The sequence below is a fragment of the Lepisma saccharinum genome, chromosome 10, assembly GCF_977018435.1.
Source record: "Lepisma saccharinum chromosome 10, izLepSacc3.1, whole genome shotgun sequence".
NCBI lineage: Eukaryota > Metazoa > Arthropoda > Insecta > Zygentoma > Lepismatidae > Lepisma > Lepisma saccharinum.
In genome coordinates this window covers 9,042,473-9,061,917 of record NC_139238.1, presented here as the reverse complement: position 1 = coordinate 9,061,917, position 19,445 = coordinate 9,042,473, and the positions used below count along the sequence as shown (strand labels likewise).

Below are 19,445 nucleotides of genomic sequence, written 5' to 3'. Positions count from 1 at the left end.
CCATATAATACTACAGGCAAAATTACTGTTTTGTATATTTTAACTTTTAGTTTCTTAGATATTAAACGAGAAGACAAAAGTTTATGAAGAGAGAAGTAACATGCATTTCCTGAATTAAGCCTACTTTTTATTTCCTCTTTAATATAATTTTCATTTGTTAATATTACCCCTAAGTATTTGAATTTGGAAACTGGTTCAAACGACTTATCAATAATTAGATTGAAAAGCATTGCTTTAGAACAACAAAGCCGGTCTTCCTTTGTCGGCAAAAATTTGACCTTGAAAAGAGACGCAAAAGAGAAGTCCCTTTTCCCGCCCTTTTCTCCTCCATTTTCATGAAGACAAAAAAAAATGCAAAAAAACATTTCTGTTAAATACACGTGTTAGGGAATCGAACTCTGAACCCTTTAATTACAAGGCGACGTCGTTTCTCTTACACCATCGAGTAGACCCTCTTTGACTATCTTGTCCTAGATATCCACTTTCAACTGTACAACACAAGACCGTGAAGTTCTCTAACTTTATAGTTCAAGAGATCTTGTCATGTGACAGATGAGCCAAGGAAGATAATTTATGTTACAAAGTTGCCATTTGTTACACGTGTCTCGACAGACATGTTATCATGCCCACTTCTCCAGGTTCTTCAGATATATATAGGTGCATGAGTGCATCACAGTTATCACGGATGGATCTCTCGCTTTAGATTATTAGCACCTAAGATGCAGACACGTTCAGAGTTGTGGCGTGCCACTTGATGAAGTCACCGAAGGAGGAATTTACATCGCCAATGTCAAGGTTGTGATCTTTAGCCTCCCGTGTAGCTGCAATCTCGGATATTTTTCAAACACATTGCAGCGATCTTTTTTATGCATTCACCGCAGAATTTCCACGTTGTTAACCATCAGTCTACCTGAAGAATTGCCTGGTTTAGACAATGGCAAATTCCCTCAGCCACCCACTGGGAATGCTTATGAGAAATGTACAAAGTTTTACCGGAGATAGAACGAAAGAATGGTGGGAGAATGCAGAAGAGAAAAGGAGAAATAGAGAGAGAGAAAGGTGGGAAACAGAAAAAGGGTGGAATATAGAGAAAAAGGGCGGAATACAGAGAAAAAGGGCGGAATACAGAGAAAAAGGGCGGAATACAGAGAAAAAGGGCGGAATACAGAGAAAAAGGGGAAATAGTGAGATGAAGGAAAAATATTATATAAGGGAAAAGATACAGGGAGAAGAGAAAAATAATTGTTGGAAAGCGAAAATAATGAGGAAAAGGAGAAAAATAAAGGGAGAAAGGTAAATGGAGAAGGGAGAAAAGAGAAAGATAAAGATGGAAAGATAACAGGTGGAAAGGAGAGAAACACAATGGGGCGAAAGGAGAGAAACACAATGGGGCGAAAGGAGAGAAAAACAAGGGGGGAAAGGAGGGAAAACAAGGGGGGAAAGGAGGGAAAACAAGGGGGGAAAGGAGGGAAAACAAGGGGGGAAATGAGGGAAAACAAGGGGGGAAAGGAGGGAAAACAAGGGGGGAAAGGAGGGAAAACAAGGGGGGAAAGGAGGGAAAACAAGGGGGGAAAGGAGGGAAAACAAGGGGGAAAAGGAGGGAAAACAAGGGGGAAAAGGAGGGAAAACAAGGGGGGAAAGGAGGGAAAACAAGGGGGGAAAGGAGGGAAAACAAGGGGGAAAGGAGGGAAAACAAGGGGGAAAGGAGGGAAAACAAGGGGGGAAAGGAGAGAAAACAAGGGGGAAAGGAGGGAAAACAAGGGGGAAAGGAGGGAAAACAAGGGGGAAAGGAGAGAAAACAAGGGGGGGTAAAAGACTGGGCAGGGAGAGATGGAAAAGAGACGGTGCCTTCCACAAAGACCGCCTGGGTGTCTAGAATACTTATCGCCACTTGCTACTTACTCTAATGAACACTCATTCTTGTCGAGCATTCCTTGAATAATACCAAAGGATCTTAAGGGTAAAACACCTAAAACTAATTTTGCCTGTAAGTATTGTATGGATGTATAACTTGGTTTGCTTTTGAGAATTTAGGCGTGGATTGGAGGAGGATACTGAACAAGATTATTTAGCCTATAATAGAAGATTTCAACGAGCAGGTCATGTGCCATACGTGATAGAGGAAAAGGGTTCTTAAGATTATTGCTGGTATGCCTGATGGTAAATGAACTTAGTAACACGAAGATATGGACCTGTCGGAAATTGACAAGATCAAAATAATGTTGTCCAAGATAGGGTTAAGGTAAGCAAAAAAAAACCTGCTGGTTTTGGAATACTCGAGAGTTCCACACATTTTTGTGGCATACTTCGAGAGTACAAGATGGTGTTTATAATCACTGTCGCCACTTCAATCATAATTTGCGGTAATTACATCACCAATCCCGCTAATTGCTAGCATCCAATCAACGATCCATTGTCCACTGACTCTTTTAAACGGTACATATTTTGCATCTGCGCAACGATCTTCCGACACGGGGCAATACTCGACCTGAGACCTTTGCAATGTCATGCCTGCTGCTCCAGAACCGTTAGTCTGTGGTCAGCGTGTGCCCCGTCATTGTTGTACGATCGTGAGCAGAGCGAACAATGAAACAGGCACGATTCTTGCAATGCGACTGTTGGCGGTTCCTCAGTTTGAGATTTAACGAGGAGGCGGGCTTTCACTTGATTGTTACTAAACGAAACAAGCTTGGATGGAACATCCGAAAATCGCTGAACAAAAGTTGTTGGATAATTCGTGCTATGTCGATAAGGGCACCCGCAGGATTTTTTTTTTCAAAGGTAGGGGGGAAGGATGGGGGGGCAGTAGTGCCCAAGAGTGTGGGGTTCCCCAGTTTAGAAAATTTCTCGGTCCCCCAACCTAGGGTAATGAGCATAAGCATACCCACCAATTGCATTTTCTCCATGTTGATCTACACAAGCATCCCCCCTACCTCTCCCCAAACTGGGCAAAGCATTACACTCAGATATATAATTTGGATCTGTTGGAAGGAACCGCATACGCGATGTAATGTCAAGCCTACACTCTGTCCAGGGAATCACTGGAGTGAATGAAACCAAGTCCTCTGCGCAAGTAGCGATTCCAGAGGGCTCTACCAACGAACGGATGAGAAGAAAATTGAGTGCATGGAGGGAAAACGCGGCTGCAGCTACCAGCCGTTTGCAGTAGCGAGCACTGATTTGCTTAGCCCACTCGCTTTCTTCCCTTCTCTAAAGTTATGCGTGAAATTGCTCCAAATATTACGGAAACAGAGTGTAGATAATTACGAACGTAGAACCCTTTGTTTAATATCAGTTAATCTTATTCGCAAAATCTGAATTAGCGATTTCATCAGATTGTTCAATAATTATCAACTCTTGACAAAAACGACACAAAGGTTCGGAGGGAGTTTAACAGATTAACAGAAATCTTTCGCATTTCTTCATACGATTGACATCTGAAAGTGATATTATGCGTCTATATGAATTTCTAAAAGAAAAATCTAGGAACATTGTTAAGTTAAACGAATAATGGTCCTATTTTTAAAGAAACGTAACCTTAATATAAAATAGGTGATAATGATAGGTTGTGTGTTTAATGGATTATTCACCCAATTCCTCTGCCCTATCACGAACCTACCACAAGCGCGAAATTTCAGGTGACACAGCTTCAAGTGGTTGGAGATCATAAAGGATTTAAACGTGGACTGCACGCGAGTTCAACATTCGTAGTTTAGCATTCTACACCGTTGCATGCAAAATGAAGATTGTTGGGTCCATGGTTCCCAGTACATTCCTCGACAATGTATCCATCCCAAGGGGAATATATATGTCAAACGGCTTTATTTATGATGGTGAGTTCAACCACATTTCGACCCCAGGTGGACAAGAAAATATTTTCAGACATTAAAAATGATGATCTAAATTCAACAACTCTATGAAAGGAATCCTGATATTAAAAACATTTTTTTTAGGGACGTTTGAATTTTCTGTTGCTGTTTTAAGTCCACTTTATGCACAGGAAGGCTAATCAGGACTAGACCTACAGTTTAAAAGTGGTATCCGAACCACTATGTGCCTCCACCGGATATCGAACTCGGGCTCCCATGATTGCAAGGCCCCTCTTTTAGAGATGGTATCGGAACGAAACGAGACAAGACTTGGCAGAATCTCTGTCTCGTCTCGTTCTCGTCTTGATTAATAAAACACGAGTCTCGTCTTAAGTCTCGAAATATATAACACCATATACACCGTGACACTGCGCAAACTTTCGCAGCGTATAGAGGTTATTAAGCAAAAAATATTTCTCTTAGTGAAGTTTTATTTTTGTTTGACGCCTCTTTTCGACGATACGAACCCTCGAAAAAATAGGAATTTTATCCTGAATATAAATTCAACCACGCATCACAGAAGTTCATACTTGCCATCATCCTCTGTTCCAGGAGTCTGAAGCAAGCGAACGAAAACAAGTCCTCTGCGCAAGTTGACTCGAGGGAGATCGACCAATGAACGCGTGAGATGAGAAGGGAAGTGAGTGCATGGAGGGGGCAACGCGACTGCAGCTGCTTGCAGCAGCGCGCACTGCTTTGCTCAGCCCACTCACTTTCTCCCCTTCTCTACTTTTATGCGTCGCGCTGCTCCACAGACTCCTGGGACAAAGTTTAATGGATTGACTTTGCAACTATTGCAATCGGTCTCGGGAATTTGTGGAGCAAGGCCGAGCATAACAGTAGAAAAGGGGACAAAGCAAGTGGGCTGAGCAGAGCAGTGTGCTGCAACGGATGGTGGAAAATCATATATATATGCACTTAGCATGTTTGAAGAATTAGCTTAGTAAGAAAAATGATTAAGGTAATTTTTTCAAATATTAAACCAGTCATACACAGGTCTGTCTCGTCGACTTTACAAGTCGTTCGGTTACCAACAGTACGAATTTTCACAATGAGATAACTAATACTAAAATCTTATACAATTTCTAATAAAAGCCACTGAACTAAGTAAAATAAAAATACACAAAATATGGTAGCAATGTCTATCCCAGTAACACAAACTTTTGCATTCTTAACGCAGAATATTAGGATTAATATTCAATATCCAACCGATCAGAGGATTGAGCCCTAGAATCAAAACATAGCTCAGTAACATAATCTATTATTTATTCAACCGAAGCTTATTTACGTATCATCACTGCAAATCTACTTTTTAAATAAAATAATCCCTTCAAAAACTGCAAAACACTTTTTCAAGCTCCATGGTTACATTACACATCAATACAATATTACACGAAGAATTTAATTTGTTTAATTAACAAGAATTGTGCAAGAATAAAAGAAGACAATGTACATAATGCTCAATTGGCAGTTTCAGCCTATAATTGTGTTTCTCATTACAACACAATCTTTCAGTTGGGAAACATGATAAATATAAACTCAAATATGAAATTATTTGATAGGATTGGGCTCGTCCCAACAAACAGGAAGATAAATGCAATGAATTTAGTACCTGGTAAGTAACTTTAAATTAAATAAAATACAGCAACAATTTCCAGCTTCATTGCAATAGTGTCCAGGGATTTCGTACAATGGTGAGCCATTTGCTGTATTTTAGATACGATTGGTAACTCCCCCCCCTCTCTCTCAATGGTCCCGGATATGTCAGATGCAATTTCGCGCTTGTCTGTTCATATTCCTAACCATAATTTAAAATAAGGGGATAATTATATCCTGTCAGTACTTTGCCATTCTCAACGGCTCCGGGGTGTTTCATTATGAAGGCAAGAAACGTACAAGTTGACTCATTTTCCAACCACTTTAATATGCTGTGACGAGGCTGTGGTCGAGAACATTCCGGGACTGTAAAAATCCTTGGGCACTTAACAGAAAAACTTTTGAAATAAAAGAAATAGACGCAGGTAAAAAAAAAAAACAACAGGGACTGAATGGAAGGGGGGAGGGAGCTAAATATACTTGAAGGCCGATGAAATTATTTAACACGGTTCCCTTCCCCCATTTTTTTATTATTAAGGAAACAGGTTTTTGCAAACCGAAATATCAGGGTTGGAAAACCTACAACCGGTTCTATCACTTTGGTTTTTACATCACTCTTTTGACCGCACTAATATAGTGCATATGTTCCTTATGGAGCAATTGGTTTTGTACTTTTGAATCTCCAAGTGAAGTAAGTTAAAACGTACAATAAATAATGACCTTCATGTACAAGACACTACATTGTAATTTCTTGCCTTTATATTTTGACCTTTTCCGCCCAAACTGTTCTTCTGACTAGGGACTGCGCGTGCGCGGAGAGCACTTTTGTAGACCAATACCCTAGGACTTACACAAACGCAGAAACAAATTCTTGAAGTGTTGCAATAATAAACATGCAATCTAGTAAACATAATATCGGGACTATAGATTTATTTTACTTCGCTTTTCTACCACTTCCGACTAATCGTGAAGTTGAGAATGAAAGATGATATGATGAAATTGATGAAAGCCTGGCCGTGATTCCTGTCGAACCTACAGACTCGAGTTGAACTTATGAACTGTTTAAGACTTTGATCATATTAAATGTAAGCCCGGCTTATATGGACGCTCCGCGCTCGAAATTATCAAATTCTTTTAGCAATCCTCCAAAATTTGTTTAGAATTACAAAAAAATTGGTCAAAATTACCAAATTTAATTTGACTTGATATTTTCACTTTTCACTAGTTGCGATGACGATAAATGCTAAGATTAAATAGATGAAGGGACGATGAGAAACGCACATGGACAGGGTACAACACAGAGGATTATGCTGCCCATGGGTACAGACGCCAGAATCTCAGTCTGCAAAATGCAGTCCAGGGTGTACTACGTGGAAATGAGGTTCACATTTAGGTGTCTTCGGAAAGGGTCACCCAATTACCAAATTCCTTTAGTAATCTGGCACATTAGTTTGTAGCTGCCAAAAAAAAATATCAGAATGGCCAAATTCCTTTAGTAATCGCGCACATTTATTTAGAGGTGCCAAGTATTTTCTTTCTCTTATGAACTCCTTTAATTCAAATATAGCGAGTTAAATATTGTTTTAATACCATTTTTAACTTAACATGAAAAGGTACTCAAACAAAAACTCTTCGCTATCTACCTTGAAATGTATAAATTTTTACATTTAATTGTACTTTGAAAATTGTAGTATTGTAGGGTATGTTTGTAAAATATTTTGCTTATAGTTAACTGTATGTCTGTACAAATATCTTGTTTTATATTCCCATTTTATGTAACATATTCATGGAACTGCTGTAATAAAGTCCCCATGCTGTTCACATCAGTATAAACGTTCCAATAAATAAGTAAATTTAAAAAATGGTCAAAGTTGTCAAATTCTTTTAGAAATCATATCTAAAACAAACTTGTTTTGTTAATTCTACCAAACAATTGTTAGTCTGCGAACGAAATCCTTAGCCTCACATTACGTCGTCTTCTAAAGTCGCAACTCCGAAGTTTCTCTGTGTTAAAACCCGACCCATTACAAGCATAACAGTGACGACAGCAAGACAATCAAACCGTAAAGAATACATCCGCACACGCTTAATTAAAATTCTCGGAGCAATCCTAGAGTACAACGACTGCTGCAATTCCATTTCCCTATTGGTCCTGGTTTTTGTCCTCCACATCCTGTAAAAGGTCCACGACCAACATGTCAATGCATTGTAAATCTGCGCGGTGACAAAAAAAAGTCCCATTTTTTCTGCTCTCTGCAGGTCAAATTTCCACCGATGGACAGTTTCTGTACAGGAAGCCATCAACGTAACGAGCCGGCTGTTTGGCGCCTACTAATGAGGCTCCAGGAGGCTTCTTGTCATAACAGGGAGGCCTCATGTATGCCGTTAACGGTTGAGATGAACTTTTGATGGTCAAGTTTTTAATAGGTAAGCAAGCGGCCTTTTAAATTGAGCAGGTCTTACGACAATTATAAAAATTGATTATGTCGGGAAGGTGAGCAACAACTTTTTAAAAGTTGTTTTGGTTCGATTTTTTACTTTCAACTTTTACCCCACCTACCCTCCGATGTATTTCCTTAGCTACTAAGTACATAAAAAACTAAGTAGAGATTGTGATCCTATCAAAGTTTGTTTTCACAGGCTTCGTTCCAGCTTCTGTATTTGTGATTCCATAATCACATCTTTCTCATCTCCATACAAAGCGCGTTTTAAAAGTTCTGCAGGATTATAAAAAGCTATAACTTTAAAGTAATATATAATCAGGCGCTGCCCTGTTGTCGAACACATCCCTAATGAGGGTCAGTAATTACTTTCCACCTCGACCTCGAGATTAGAAGTGGTACAAAAAAAACTTTAAATAATATTGGCAAGAAAGAGAGCGGATCATAGAAGACATACGTATATGCAAGGCAAGTCGAGGGCATCTCTAAAATAGAGATGAGGCCGAAATTTGAGTCCGAGAGTTTCGTCGTCTTCGAGGCTTTACTAAATTAAAATGTAAACTTTACAAGAATTGCACCTAAATCAAAATTATTTTACTATGCTACTTACTGAGACACGTTAAGCCTGATCACACATCAGTTTTATAGGTTACACTTTTAAATTTTTACACATTTATCTTTTTATGTAAATTTGAAATTGCGTTTCCATGGAAACAGTTTTCTCGCTCCAAGAATGAATCTAGTCTGTGCGTATTTAAAGGGTGCCATGGATATGTGTTAATGTGCAAAGATGTATGTTTTAGTTACTTTTAATTAGAACTTCTATTTCTAATTTTGTTTTCGAGATTTAATAACGAAACTATCTAAAGACGCCCAGGCAAGAACGAGGCATGAGCTTAAGATACAGAGACGACAACGAAGCATGAGCTTAAGATACAGAGACGACAACGAGGCATGAGCTTAAGATGCCGAGACGACAACGAGGCATGAGCTTAAGATGCCGAGACGACAACGAGGCATGCGCTTAAGATGCCGAGACGACAACGAGGCATGCGCTTAAGATGCCGAGACGACAACGAGGCATGCGCTTAAGATGCCGAGACAACGAGACTGGAAATTAGGGAGCAGTGAAGATGCAGGCTTTGTAACTAGACAATACCGGTATCGTTTTTCCTCTCGGTACCATCCCAACTCGAACTCGAAACCCTGTCTTGGCCTCATATCTCTGCATCATGATCACACGAACTTGGCCTTTGAGTGGCTTACATCACCTAACTAGCTCACGAAAGTAAAAGAACTTTCTCGTCGCTAATGGCCAAGTTAGGTTCGAACAAACAAGAATGTCCAAAAGTGACGCCAATTCGACAGCGCTTATCAACAAGTTTTTCTGGGTTTGCGTCGTGACCCAGTGTCTCCTGCAGGAAACAGGAAGAGATCTTATCTCAGAAAAAATAAGTTTTAGCTTTCAACAATGACATGTTCGACAATACACGACCCACTACTCTCAAATGCAAAGGGACTCTTCGCCTACGTGCTATCTCCGTCGGCGGCATTCCCAGGAAAACCCGTTACAAAGGGCGTTTGGCTTTTCCTCTAAGAATAGGATTGCACTTCTCAGGTAACTGTCAGGATGTGTCAGGTGGACATTGAGAAGCGGACCCTTTGGTTAACCTTGTTCAGTGACGATTATGAAAGAGGTCAAAGGGGTAAAGTGCCCTTCATAAAGTTAAAGTCCCAGTGCTTGGAAAGTTTACTATCTAGAAGTAACTATCTGTTAGCATGGGAGTCGCAAGATTTTTTTTTCTTTAGGGGAGGTCAGGCCATTGATAAAACCTCAATAGTAGAAATACTAAAAATAATTATAATAAGGCTATGTATATTATTATATAATAATAATTATAAACAAATAAAAATAACCAATTTTATTCTAACCTTGGGGAGACACTTCTATTCGATCTATTAGATGAGTAAATATTCAACACAACTAATTCTCATTCCTTATTTTATATTTCATTATTTTATTTGTTTTTATTTTGATTTGCTTTATTTTACTTCGCTTTCTTGTGCCACTTTTGGATAATTTGCGAAGACAGAGATGAGTGATGACGTGATGAAATGACACTCACAAACCCGGGACCCCTAGCGTCGTAGCGCGATGTGATAACCACTAAGCCACGGGGGTAGCTCATACAGTCATTGCACTTAAGTGCATAATTATTCTATTTTGTTATTAACTTTTGCACACCTCCTTAAAAAATAAAGCTTTAAAAGTCAGACGGACCTCTCGCATAATTTATGGAATTTGAAAACTGTGGAACCATTTATTCTCTGGATGAATTGGTAAAATATTAAAAAAAACACATTAAAAACTATTTTTCTCAGATCTAACGCAATTTTTACTTCAGTAGTTATGTTTGAATAGTAACTAACTTAACTTTATTTCTGTTATTAACATTAAAAGTAAAACCTTTCTGCTTTATCTTGTAACTTGAAATGAGCGAATCCAAATTTCATGGGTGTGAGTAGTCGATGGACGTGTTCGACACCCCCCCCCCCCGACCAGGCAGTTAGTTACTTTGACCAGAAATAATCGTATATCAGCTGCAGTTACTCGAAAAAAGTAACTGTTACTAGTTACTGACGTTCCATATCGTGAACAAAAGGCTAGAAAATTAAATAATATTTTTTTAAAAAAAATAATTTTAAGCATTTTATAGAAAAAACCCGATTTTGGGGAAAATAACACCAACAGTGAAAAAAATAATACCTACTTTTGAAAACTAAAATTAAACTGGAAAAAAAAAAGGTCCCTATTCAAACTATACATGGCGGCGTAAATTTGAAAGCAATGGCAGTATTGATATCTTATTACAGGACGAATCTGACGCTGGACAGCACGATCACCTGACCTCAACCGCGTGGATTTTGCCATTATGGGGAATTTTAAATTCAGGCGTATCTTGTGAAAAACAGATCTGGACCATATCCGGAGAAGAATAACCACTACTCTGCTCTGGATTCTAAGGTTTTGAAGAGAACTCAAGGAAATATGAAACGTTTCAGGAAGTGTGTTAAGTCTGTTTTGTGTTTTCTCAGGGAGCGAAATCATTGAAGTCTATAGTGTGGGGAGCGAGGATATCTTATGCATGTGTTAATTATTAACAATATACATATATATTTATAAAGTAACAAACTATTTCTTTTACCCACTGTTTAAAAATATTAAAAATATCAAAATTTTAAAATAAATGAAATGGTTTAATTATGCATAAGTTTTAGTTCAATTTTTTTTATTTCCATTAATATAAACCAATTTGATATCATGCTTATATTTGTCTTCCATTCTTGTTTTACTTTTATTCTGCATATGTTGTTATTAGTGTAGATGCGTTAATGGTATTTTTTTTAAAAAAAAAGAGTTGTTAGTTATTGTAACCAAAACTCCCCCCCCCCACGGAAATTTTTGGTAGAGAATTTTTTAGGACGAGATTGTTGTTGGTGGTAGAGAAATCCCCCCCTAACGCCCCCCCACGCAAGATTTCGCACCCTGGTTCTCTCATTGGCTCCTGACATTATGGCGATAAAGTATGTACATATGGTTAAAAGTGACGAAGTTATAAAATACATATGGAGATGTTAACCTTTTGTATCTCAATTCGACAACACATGGGAACAAACAGATGGTCACCAAAGTCAGGGGTCGTCTGCTAAACATGCTGGATACAACAAGAGAAGCCAAGCTGAAAATTGGAACCAGCTCCCCCCCCCCCCCCCCGCAAAAAATCTTAAGTCAAACTCTCGATCGAAAAGTGTGAAGTCAAAGGAAGGAAAATGAATACAGAATTTATATTTAATAATTACGCCATTGGTGGATAAAACTCGTTGCACAGAAAGGGCAAGGGTTTGTTGCCGAGTGAAACCACGGTGCAAGTGTATTTGCATTCCGGGAACGAAGTCTACGTGTTTTAATATGCGATTACATACCTCAACATTGCTCTTACGTAAGGTAAGCTTTTTTCCGCAACCATTACTTATCTGTGATTTTCTGGGTGGGTGAGTGAAGGTTGAACAGGCACACTGAGTTGCTTATCAAGAAGAGCCTGACTTTTATGCGCTGCATTTGCTTTTTCCCTGAGAAGTGAAAGAAAAGATAAATAAGCACGAGAGAAGGGAAGGGGCACAGAGAAGATAGGAAAAAGAATAAACCAGAAAGTATAGATAAAATGACATGAAAGATGAAAAAGGGAAAGAGAAAAAGAATGGAGAAAGAAGGGAAAATAAAAATGGAAGAAAGATAAAGAAGAAAGAAAAAGAATGGAGAAAGAAGGGAAAAGAAAGAAGAGAAGGATTGAAAGAAAAAGAAAATGAAAGGAATAATTGGAAGAAAGAGGTAAAGAAAGAAAAAGGAAACAGAATGAAAGAAAAAGGGAAAGAAAGAAAGCTTGAACGAGAGACAAAGTTGGAATTGGATGAAGTGGATAAAAAGAGCAAAGAAAATAAAAATGAAATTGAGACCAACGAAGAATGAGTTGGCGCCTTCTGTTTCTAAGTTATCCAGTTATAATCTCTCCTCTGTCGATGTTCCACTTTAGACTCCACGGACATACGAACGTGCCAATCAAAATTTTGTGTCGCGTTAAACTAGTATTTACTAGGACTGCATCTGTAGAAAATTTTAGATCTTCACATTTGCTAGTTCTTGAGATATCAACACGTCACATCTGATTGATTGTTATCTCTCACTGCCAGTTCGTCTTTGTTGAGTTATTATTTGGTAGGTTGACTTGCCCACTAAGTTTTGCTTTGATCGCTCTTATTGTTCCCAAGATATCGAACGTCGCATAATGGCACTTTTTTCAGCTTTTACTGACAAGTACCCTAAAAATCACTCGTTGAATCTACCCTATGACTCCCAGGCAAGTTCATGTAGGATTCCAAGCACAGCACTGGTACAGAGTTTTGCCAGCAGGTGCTTGCTTCAAATATTGTTGAATTCCGTGTTTTCGTGATTAACTTTTCTGTGAAATCATGCTGGAGGAAAACAAAACAGCATGTAAAACATTATTACTTGGACTATTCTGCATTAGAGCCACGGGGGTTATCTCCAATTTATAACTGTAAAGTTAGTGCGATTTACTTTTCTTTCTCAATTGTAACGGAAGTAGTAGTACATCAATAACTTCCGGCATCGAACTCTCCTGAACTACAGTAAAACATAGTCAGATAAGTTGAAGAGAATATGCTGCCACAGGTGTTACCAAATTTGTGAACTGTCTTTGCTGATGGAAAGCTTAACATAGTAAACTCTGGTCCTTGAATGAACCTTGTGCATATAAAGAACTAAGCAAATCCTCAACGTTTCTACCTTTGAAAATATTCTAAATTTATTTAAAAAAAAAAAAAAATCCCATGTCATGAGTGTTACACTTGTTTTGTCACGAGTGTTACGAATCATCTAGAAATTAAAGTTCAATATGAAATAGACACGCTAAAAACAAAAGTGAATTAAACTAGTTTCATCCACACGATTTGATATATTTTAAATTTGTTAAACTAAAGAAATCTGGATAAATAAGGTCCCCCCCAATATTCCCACTTTTCACGGATTTGAGCATTAGCAGGTTCAGGGCGAGTTTTACAACATCGAGCCACCAATGTAATCGCATCGTCACAGCGATACGCTGACGTCATCTGAAAAGAGCACCAATCTCTTGCTTTCCCGCCGACGCTCATCAAGGTCAGTAGGCTCACTGACTGGGCTGACAAGTTATCCAAGGACTTAACGAAATGTATCTGATCGCACAAAACAAAACATTTAAGATGTAAGTAAAAAAGGTACGACATATGCATCGAGCGACTCACCTAGCGTCTTGTTCAGCCAATCAGCGAGGTCCTCCTTGAGGGGAAGTAACTGCTTCTCTTGTGAAGAGAATATCCTTCCCTGGTAGTACTCCACGCAGTCTTCCTCCGTTTCCGGCACCTGATGGTGGTTCTGCTGGAGGAAGTGGTGGTTGTTGTGGTGCTGAGGGGAAGGGCTGCCGTTCATCGCCTCCATGGCACCCCACGCTGTCCTCCTCGGACGAGGGATCGGGGGCACCTGCCTACTCGGCGTAGGTTTCCACGCGGCCATGGCTGCGAGGGTCATCACCCAGGAACGTTTGTTTCCTTTGGATGCTGAAGCCCTTCGTTTGCAGCTACAATGTCGAACTCTCAGAGAGAGAGAGAGAGGGCGCTACAACCAGTGTAGCTTAGTTTCAATCTGAAATGAAAATAGTACTGGATTTAGCGGCATTGAAAAGGTGTATAAAAGATCTTAAGAATACGTTACATTTGAAGCAGCGTTTCTTGTCCGGAAACCTTGGGAAAAACTAGATATAAAAAAGGCAAAAAATAATTTCACGTTCTGATAAATTGTAGGAATAGAATTATAATTGATTTTTTTTTCTGAGCACAATACCAAAGAGAAAAATGGACACAACTGAAAGTTTCACTTTATTGCCGATATATTTTACATATATATACAATTACATAATGTATATACAATTATATATGTACAATTTACATAATAAACGTGACAAAAAGAACTAATTTGTTTCATTCTTTAGTTTAACTTTGATATAAAACATCTTTCTTCAGTGTATAAGGAATTAGAAAAAAACACCAGTTATGATACTGCATAGAATACTACATGTTTATAATTACATAGAAATACATCAATTTACTGGATTTAAAACCGAAATGACAAGCGACACGTGTCGATTGAAAGCAACCGCTCATTAATCAATGCAACCTTTCGAACCGAAGTGTCATGACAAGCTGCACGTGTCGCTTGGACTTGGCCGTTTTCTTAATACCGTGCATCGCGTCGCATTTGACTGTGTGGGCATGAGCGGTGAATGTCTTGCTTTAGACTGAATAGTCGCGTATCGCTTCGTCTGAGTACTATAAAGTAGATCGTTTCACCTTAGTGTTCAGAGAACTCATAGTTCAAAGAGTTTCCAAATTTAGCTCTTCCCGCACGTTTGAAATTTTCAAGTTAATTTATGTGTCGTAAAATAACTGTTGATAACGCTAGTTTTATTGCAAAAAGTAACTCTCCCACTTAAAGCTACTTGATTGATTGATTGATTTTTACTTCGCATTTCTGCCTCTTTTGGCTAATCGCGAAGATGAGGATGAGTGTGATATGATGAAACTGATAAAGACGCACACAGAGCATGCCCATTCCCAGTCCGGGATTCGAACCCGGGACCTTTGGCATCGTAACATGCTGTGCTCACCTCTTGACCACAGAAGTCAGCCCAGTCACTGACGAGCACTTACTTGTTCTGCACAAATGATAGCGGAACGAACACCCGCTTCAAGCACAATTCGTTGAAATTGTTGTTCACACAAAAATGTTTCACTGTAGAATCTTAGTCCATTACAAGTGAGTTTTTTTCTTGACACCGCACGAGAAGTCAACATGGCCCATTATCACACTAATGGACGAACATTCACCACACGCAAACGGGGAAATATTTACACAGGAAACTTTTCATTAGGCCGTCACTTACCTCCCTTTCGGTTGCCAACAGGTAGCTCACATGTTTCCTCGCCGAGCGGTTAGGCACTCACTCGTTACTGACAGAATTAATTGTTTACATGTGTATCATGCATAACAACGAGACGATTTCCCCACACATTCTTTCCCTTCATCGTGTACGTTTAATTATCCTTCCGTGAAAGTACTTAACGGGAGAAATTATATCCTGTGGCGTGCTGGAGACATTTGTAGATATTATTCCATCAAGGGTAACAGGTCCTAACAGTTTGCACTGTTGCCAACTTAGCTCTCTTGGTACCTAAAATTTCGAAATGCTCCAAGAAGCTTTTTAGCTCCACGAGAGTAAATTCCGCTCCAAAATCTAGCTCTTTTAGTAATATACCGGGTGTTTCAGAAAAAACTGACGAGTTACAAAAATGTAAAGTATTGAACTTACGTTAATAAAACCAGTCCAGAACGAATGAGGAACGCAGCTTTTTCTGATACCTAGCACGGGTGACACGGCACACATCGACACAATAGTCTAGTTCTTGTCACACTCCCATCAACATGGACCTGTCGATAGTATGTGTCTATATCGATGAGATGAAACGCTCCCTTAGGGCTGCGATGTGAGACAAATACAGTGTCTTTGATGAAACCCCACAAAAAGAAGTCACACGGTGTCAAGTCCGGCGACCTTGAGGACCAAAACACTGTACAAAACACCGAGTCATGCGAGTGTCGCCTATAGCGGCAGGAATGTGAACTCTCAGCTTTACGAAACATGCACGCATAAACTTTTTGGTTCCTCGTTCGTTCTGGGCTGGTTTCATTAACGTAAGTTCAATACCTTACTTGCAATAAATGTTTGTAGCCCTCTCAATTATTTATGAAACAACTGGCACTGTCAATAAATTGTTGGCTACAGCATGTTCTTCATTATATTTAACACTATTCGTTCAGAGTTGGAGAACTTATGAAGTAAGGATCACACACGGATGGCTTGCAGAGCTCTTCCAGGGGGCTCTGACCCACTCCCCCCCGAAATAATTACCACGTATATACGAGTACGTTCAATAATGAAAATGTACTTGTTTAGAGTTTGTTGGATAAATCTTATGCTTGTTTATTTCCTTTGAACTTACTGGAAGACAAGGATTATAGTGGATCATACTGCATTGAAGGACAGTATCAATGATGATTTATGCACCCTACTATTACGATAATAAGCATAAAATATTGATCAGGAGCTTTACGTTAACTGGATCTAACATCCTTTTTTGTTATTCAATAAATATTCAATTCTATCCTTACTTTGTTTTATGCAAATTTTGGTGATCTCGATAATGGATACGTGTTGTTATACGTATATCTCATTCCTATACCGTTTTTTACCTATTGATGCAATAATAATATATTAATGTAATATTTTATTAACATTATTAATTTTATTATTATTATTATTTCCGAAACATTGATCAGGACCGCCTCCGAAATATACGTGTCTGGCTCCACCCCTCATAGACCAAGATGGAATTGATAATGCAATGAAATTTAGCCCTAAATATACATTTTTCATGTGATATTGAGAGGTATATTGGCTTTGTCGGCCCCAATTTTCTCTAGCGCCTTGACTGATATGAAGAACACCGAGAATCCTGTATTCTCGATTCCACACGACCATCGATGGATTACTGACGAGGTGCTACCCCCCGATCCACACGTTCAAAGCTAAGAATAAATTGTTATTACTTTAAAGTTAATGATAACAGTCTCCACCTCATCGACACCTAAGTTTACCATAGCAGGCACTTCATCGCGGCTTTGAAAATCTAGCTCCTTGAGGGGCCTCCCCGATGGTGCAGTGGTAGCGTCGCCGCCTTGCAATCAAGGATTCCTGGGTTCGAAACCAGGTGGATGCTAGCTCCTTGAAAGTCATTTAGCTCCATTCAAGGCGCATCTTAGCTCTTTTATGTGCATCCGGTTTGGCAACACTGGCAGTTTGTGTGCGTGTAGCGATCAACAGGTTGATCCAAGCTTGACAAAAGAACCTCAATCAAGACGGTAGTCATCTTTTTGTGCTAGAGTTGTCGCTTTCACGTAAAATTTTTGGGTAATGTGTTTACAAATACGTGATTCTGGCCTACAACGCTTTTAGGCTACGACTATCAGCTACATGGGTCGACATGCTACGTGTGAAGCTTCATTGCACTGCGTAAATTATGCTTGGGTGTAATCGGAGAAAAAGATTTCAGCAGGACATGTGAAAGTTGACGTCAAACACTTGACTGATTCTTGATAATTTATGCTCTTCAGTCCTGCCGTGACTTTTCTTCTCGAGAAAAGGGGGGAGGGAGTTAATTGGAACTGCAAACAGTAAAAGCGTTTCTTAATTTGCTCTGGCCAGCTTCACTGCTAATAAGAGCTTATACAAGATATAGACGTGTACCAAGATCTTGAAAGAGACGGGTTCATACCCTACTCCAAATCATGGACGTCTGCAGGATTTTTTCCAGGGGGAGCAAGCAAGGTGGTATTTGATGAGGGTGGATGAGAGTGAATTTGGTTCTTGTGAGCAAGTTACTGACCCCTATTTAAAATGTTTGGTTGCCAGAAATTATTTTTTTGGTTATTCCAAATATTTTCCTCTGCGTACAATAGCATTGCCCCTCTCAAAACACAGTCCTTCAGTTTGAAGTTATCATGTTCCTGCAACGCCCTTATAATAATTAACATAACCTACGTAAATTCCAGTTACGTAATAAATGTACAAACTGTTACAAGACTTTTTTTATTCGAAAAGTGCGATTTCAGTTTGTTTTCATATTCTTTTATATATTTTTCATACTTTTATAGTTTATGTCCGAGTATATAGTGCTGCATGATGTTTCATTTATAAAAATACTGTGTAAATAATATATATATATATATATATATATATATATATATATATATATAAATACATATAATAATAATAAATATTGCAGATTCTTACGAAGTTACACTTTGGCAATTTACAAATTCGACTACATAAAAGTCAAGTTACGTAAAGGTTTACGGAACGCATTACTTACTAACTCGGGGGGTTACTGTACATTACCGTGACTGAATGTCCCCCAGGATCGCCAGTGTCGCAAAATGGCTAATGACCAGTAGAAGGCGTATTGTGTGTTGAGAGCTATCGAGAACTGATTCAATCACAATGGTTCCGCATGCTTTTCTGTAGTAATGCATGTTTCACTCTTCCGAAAAATTTGCCAAAGTTACAACTGTGAATTGTTAATGCCTTCGAAACAGTTGACAACGACTTGCTGTCTTGTGCATAGCAACTACTTGATTATCGTTTGGATCATTTCCGCGTTACACGTAGTTTCCATGTTGAATCTTTATAATGTGAGTAAAACTTTAAGAGTTCTTCTTTATATTGATGCCTTGTCTGATTTTCTATCATAAATACTAACGTCATAATAACTATGTACAATTGTACCATTCATTTTGAATTACCCTGTATTTTGTTTATGTAAAAAGTGCAAGTGCAGGCTAGTATTGATTCTTGGTGAGGTTAGATACACTACTGAAACTTGCCCCTCCCAACTGTAACTTCAGGATCCGCCACTGGCTGTGAACATGAAAGCAACAAAACTTTACGTGTGCTGCCACCTACATAATGGATAAGATTATCAACCTTATCTGGCAACAGTGGCAGCACATACCGAAATGTAAGCTATACAAAGCCACAGACTGGAAAGATTTTACAGACTGATAGCTTTAAAATCAAGCCCAATATTGAAAGACAACTGAAATTCAGCACCGCTGTTCTACGATTACGCTAACCGATATATCGATTGACCTATTTCGGGTATATTGAACTAGCTAGCCCCCTTTGGTTAAAATACAGAGCTTGAGACAGGAAGAAATTTCAACTGGGATATTGATTATTAAGTCTGCATCCAAAGCTAGTGATTATTTCATGGGTCAGCTACAAGCTGGGAAAGATTTCATCCAAGAAAA

At 38.9% G+C, this 19,445-nt stretch overlaps 1 protein-coding gene across 2 annotated transcripts in view; it reads right to left on the bottom strand.

Moving 5' to 3' along the window:
- Nucleotides 1-19,445, bottom strand: part of LOC145993748 (growth arrest-specific protein 2-like) — a 231,629-nt gene that overhangs the window by 120,349 nt on the left and 91,835 nt on the right. For both annotated transcript variants that reach the window (XM_083129501.1, XM_083129502.1), the window contains exon 2: nt 13,769-14,165. In XM_083129501.1, coding sequence (XP_082985627.1) covers nt 13,769-14,051 — 283 coding nt within the window. In that variant the 5' untranslated portion in view covers nt 14,052-14,165. The remainder of the gene's footprint in view (nt 1-13,768; nt 14,166-19,445) is intronic.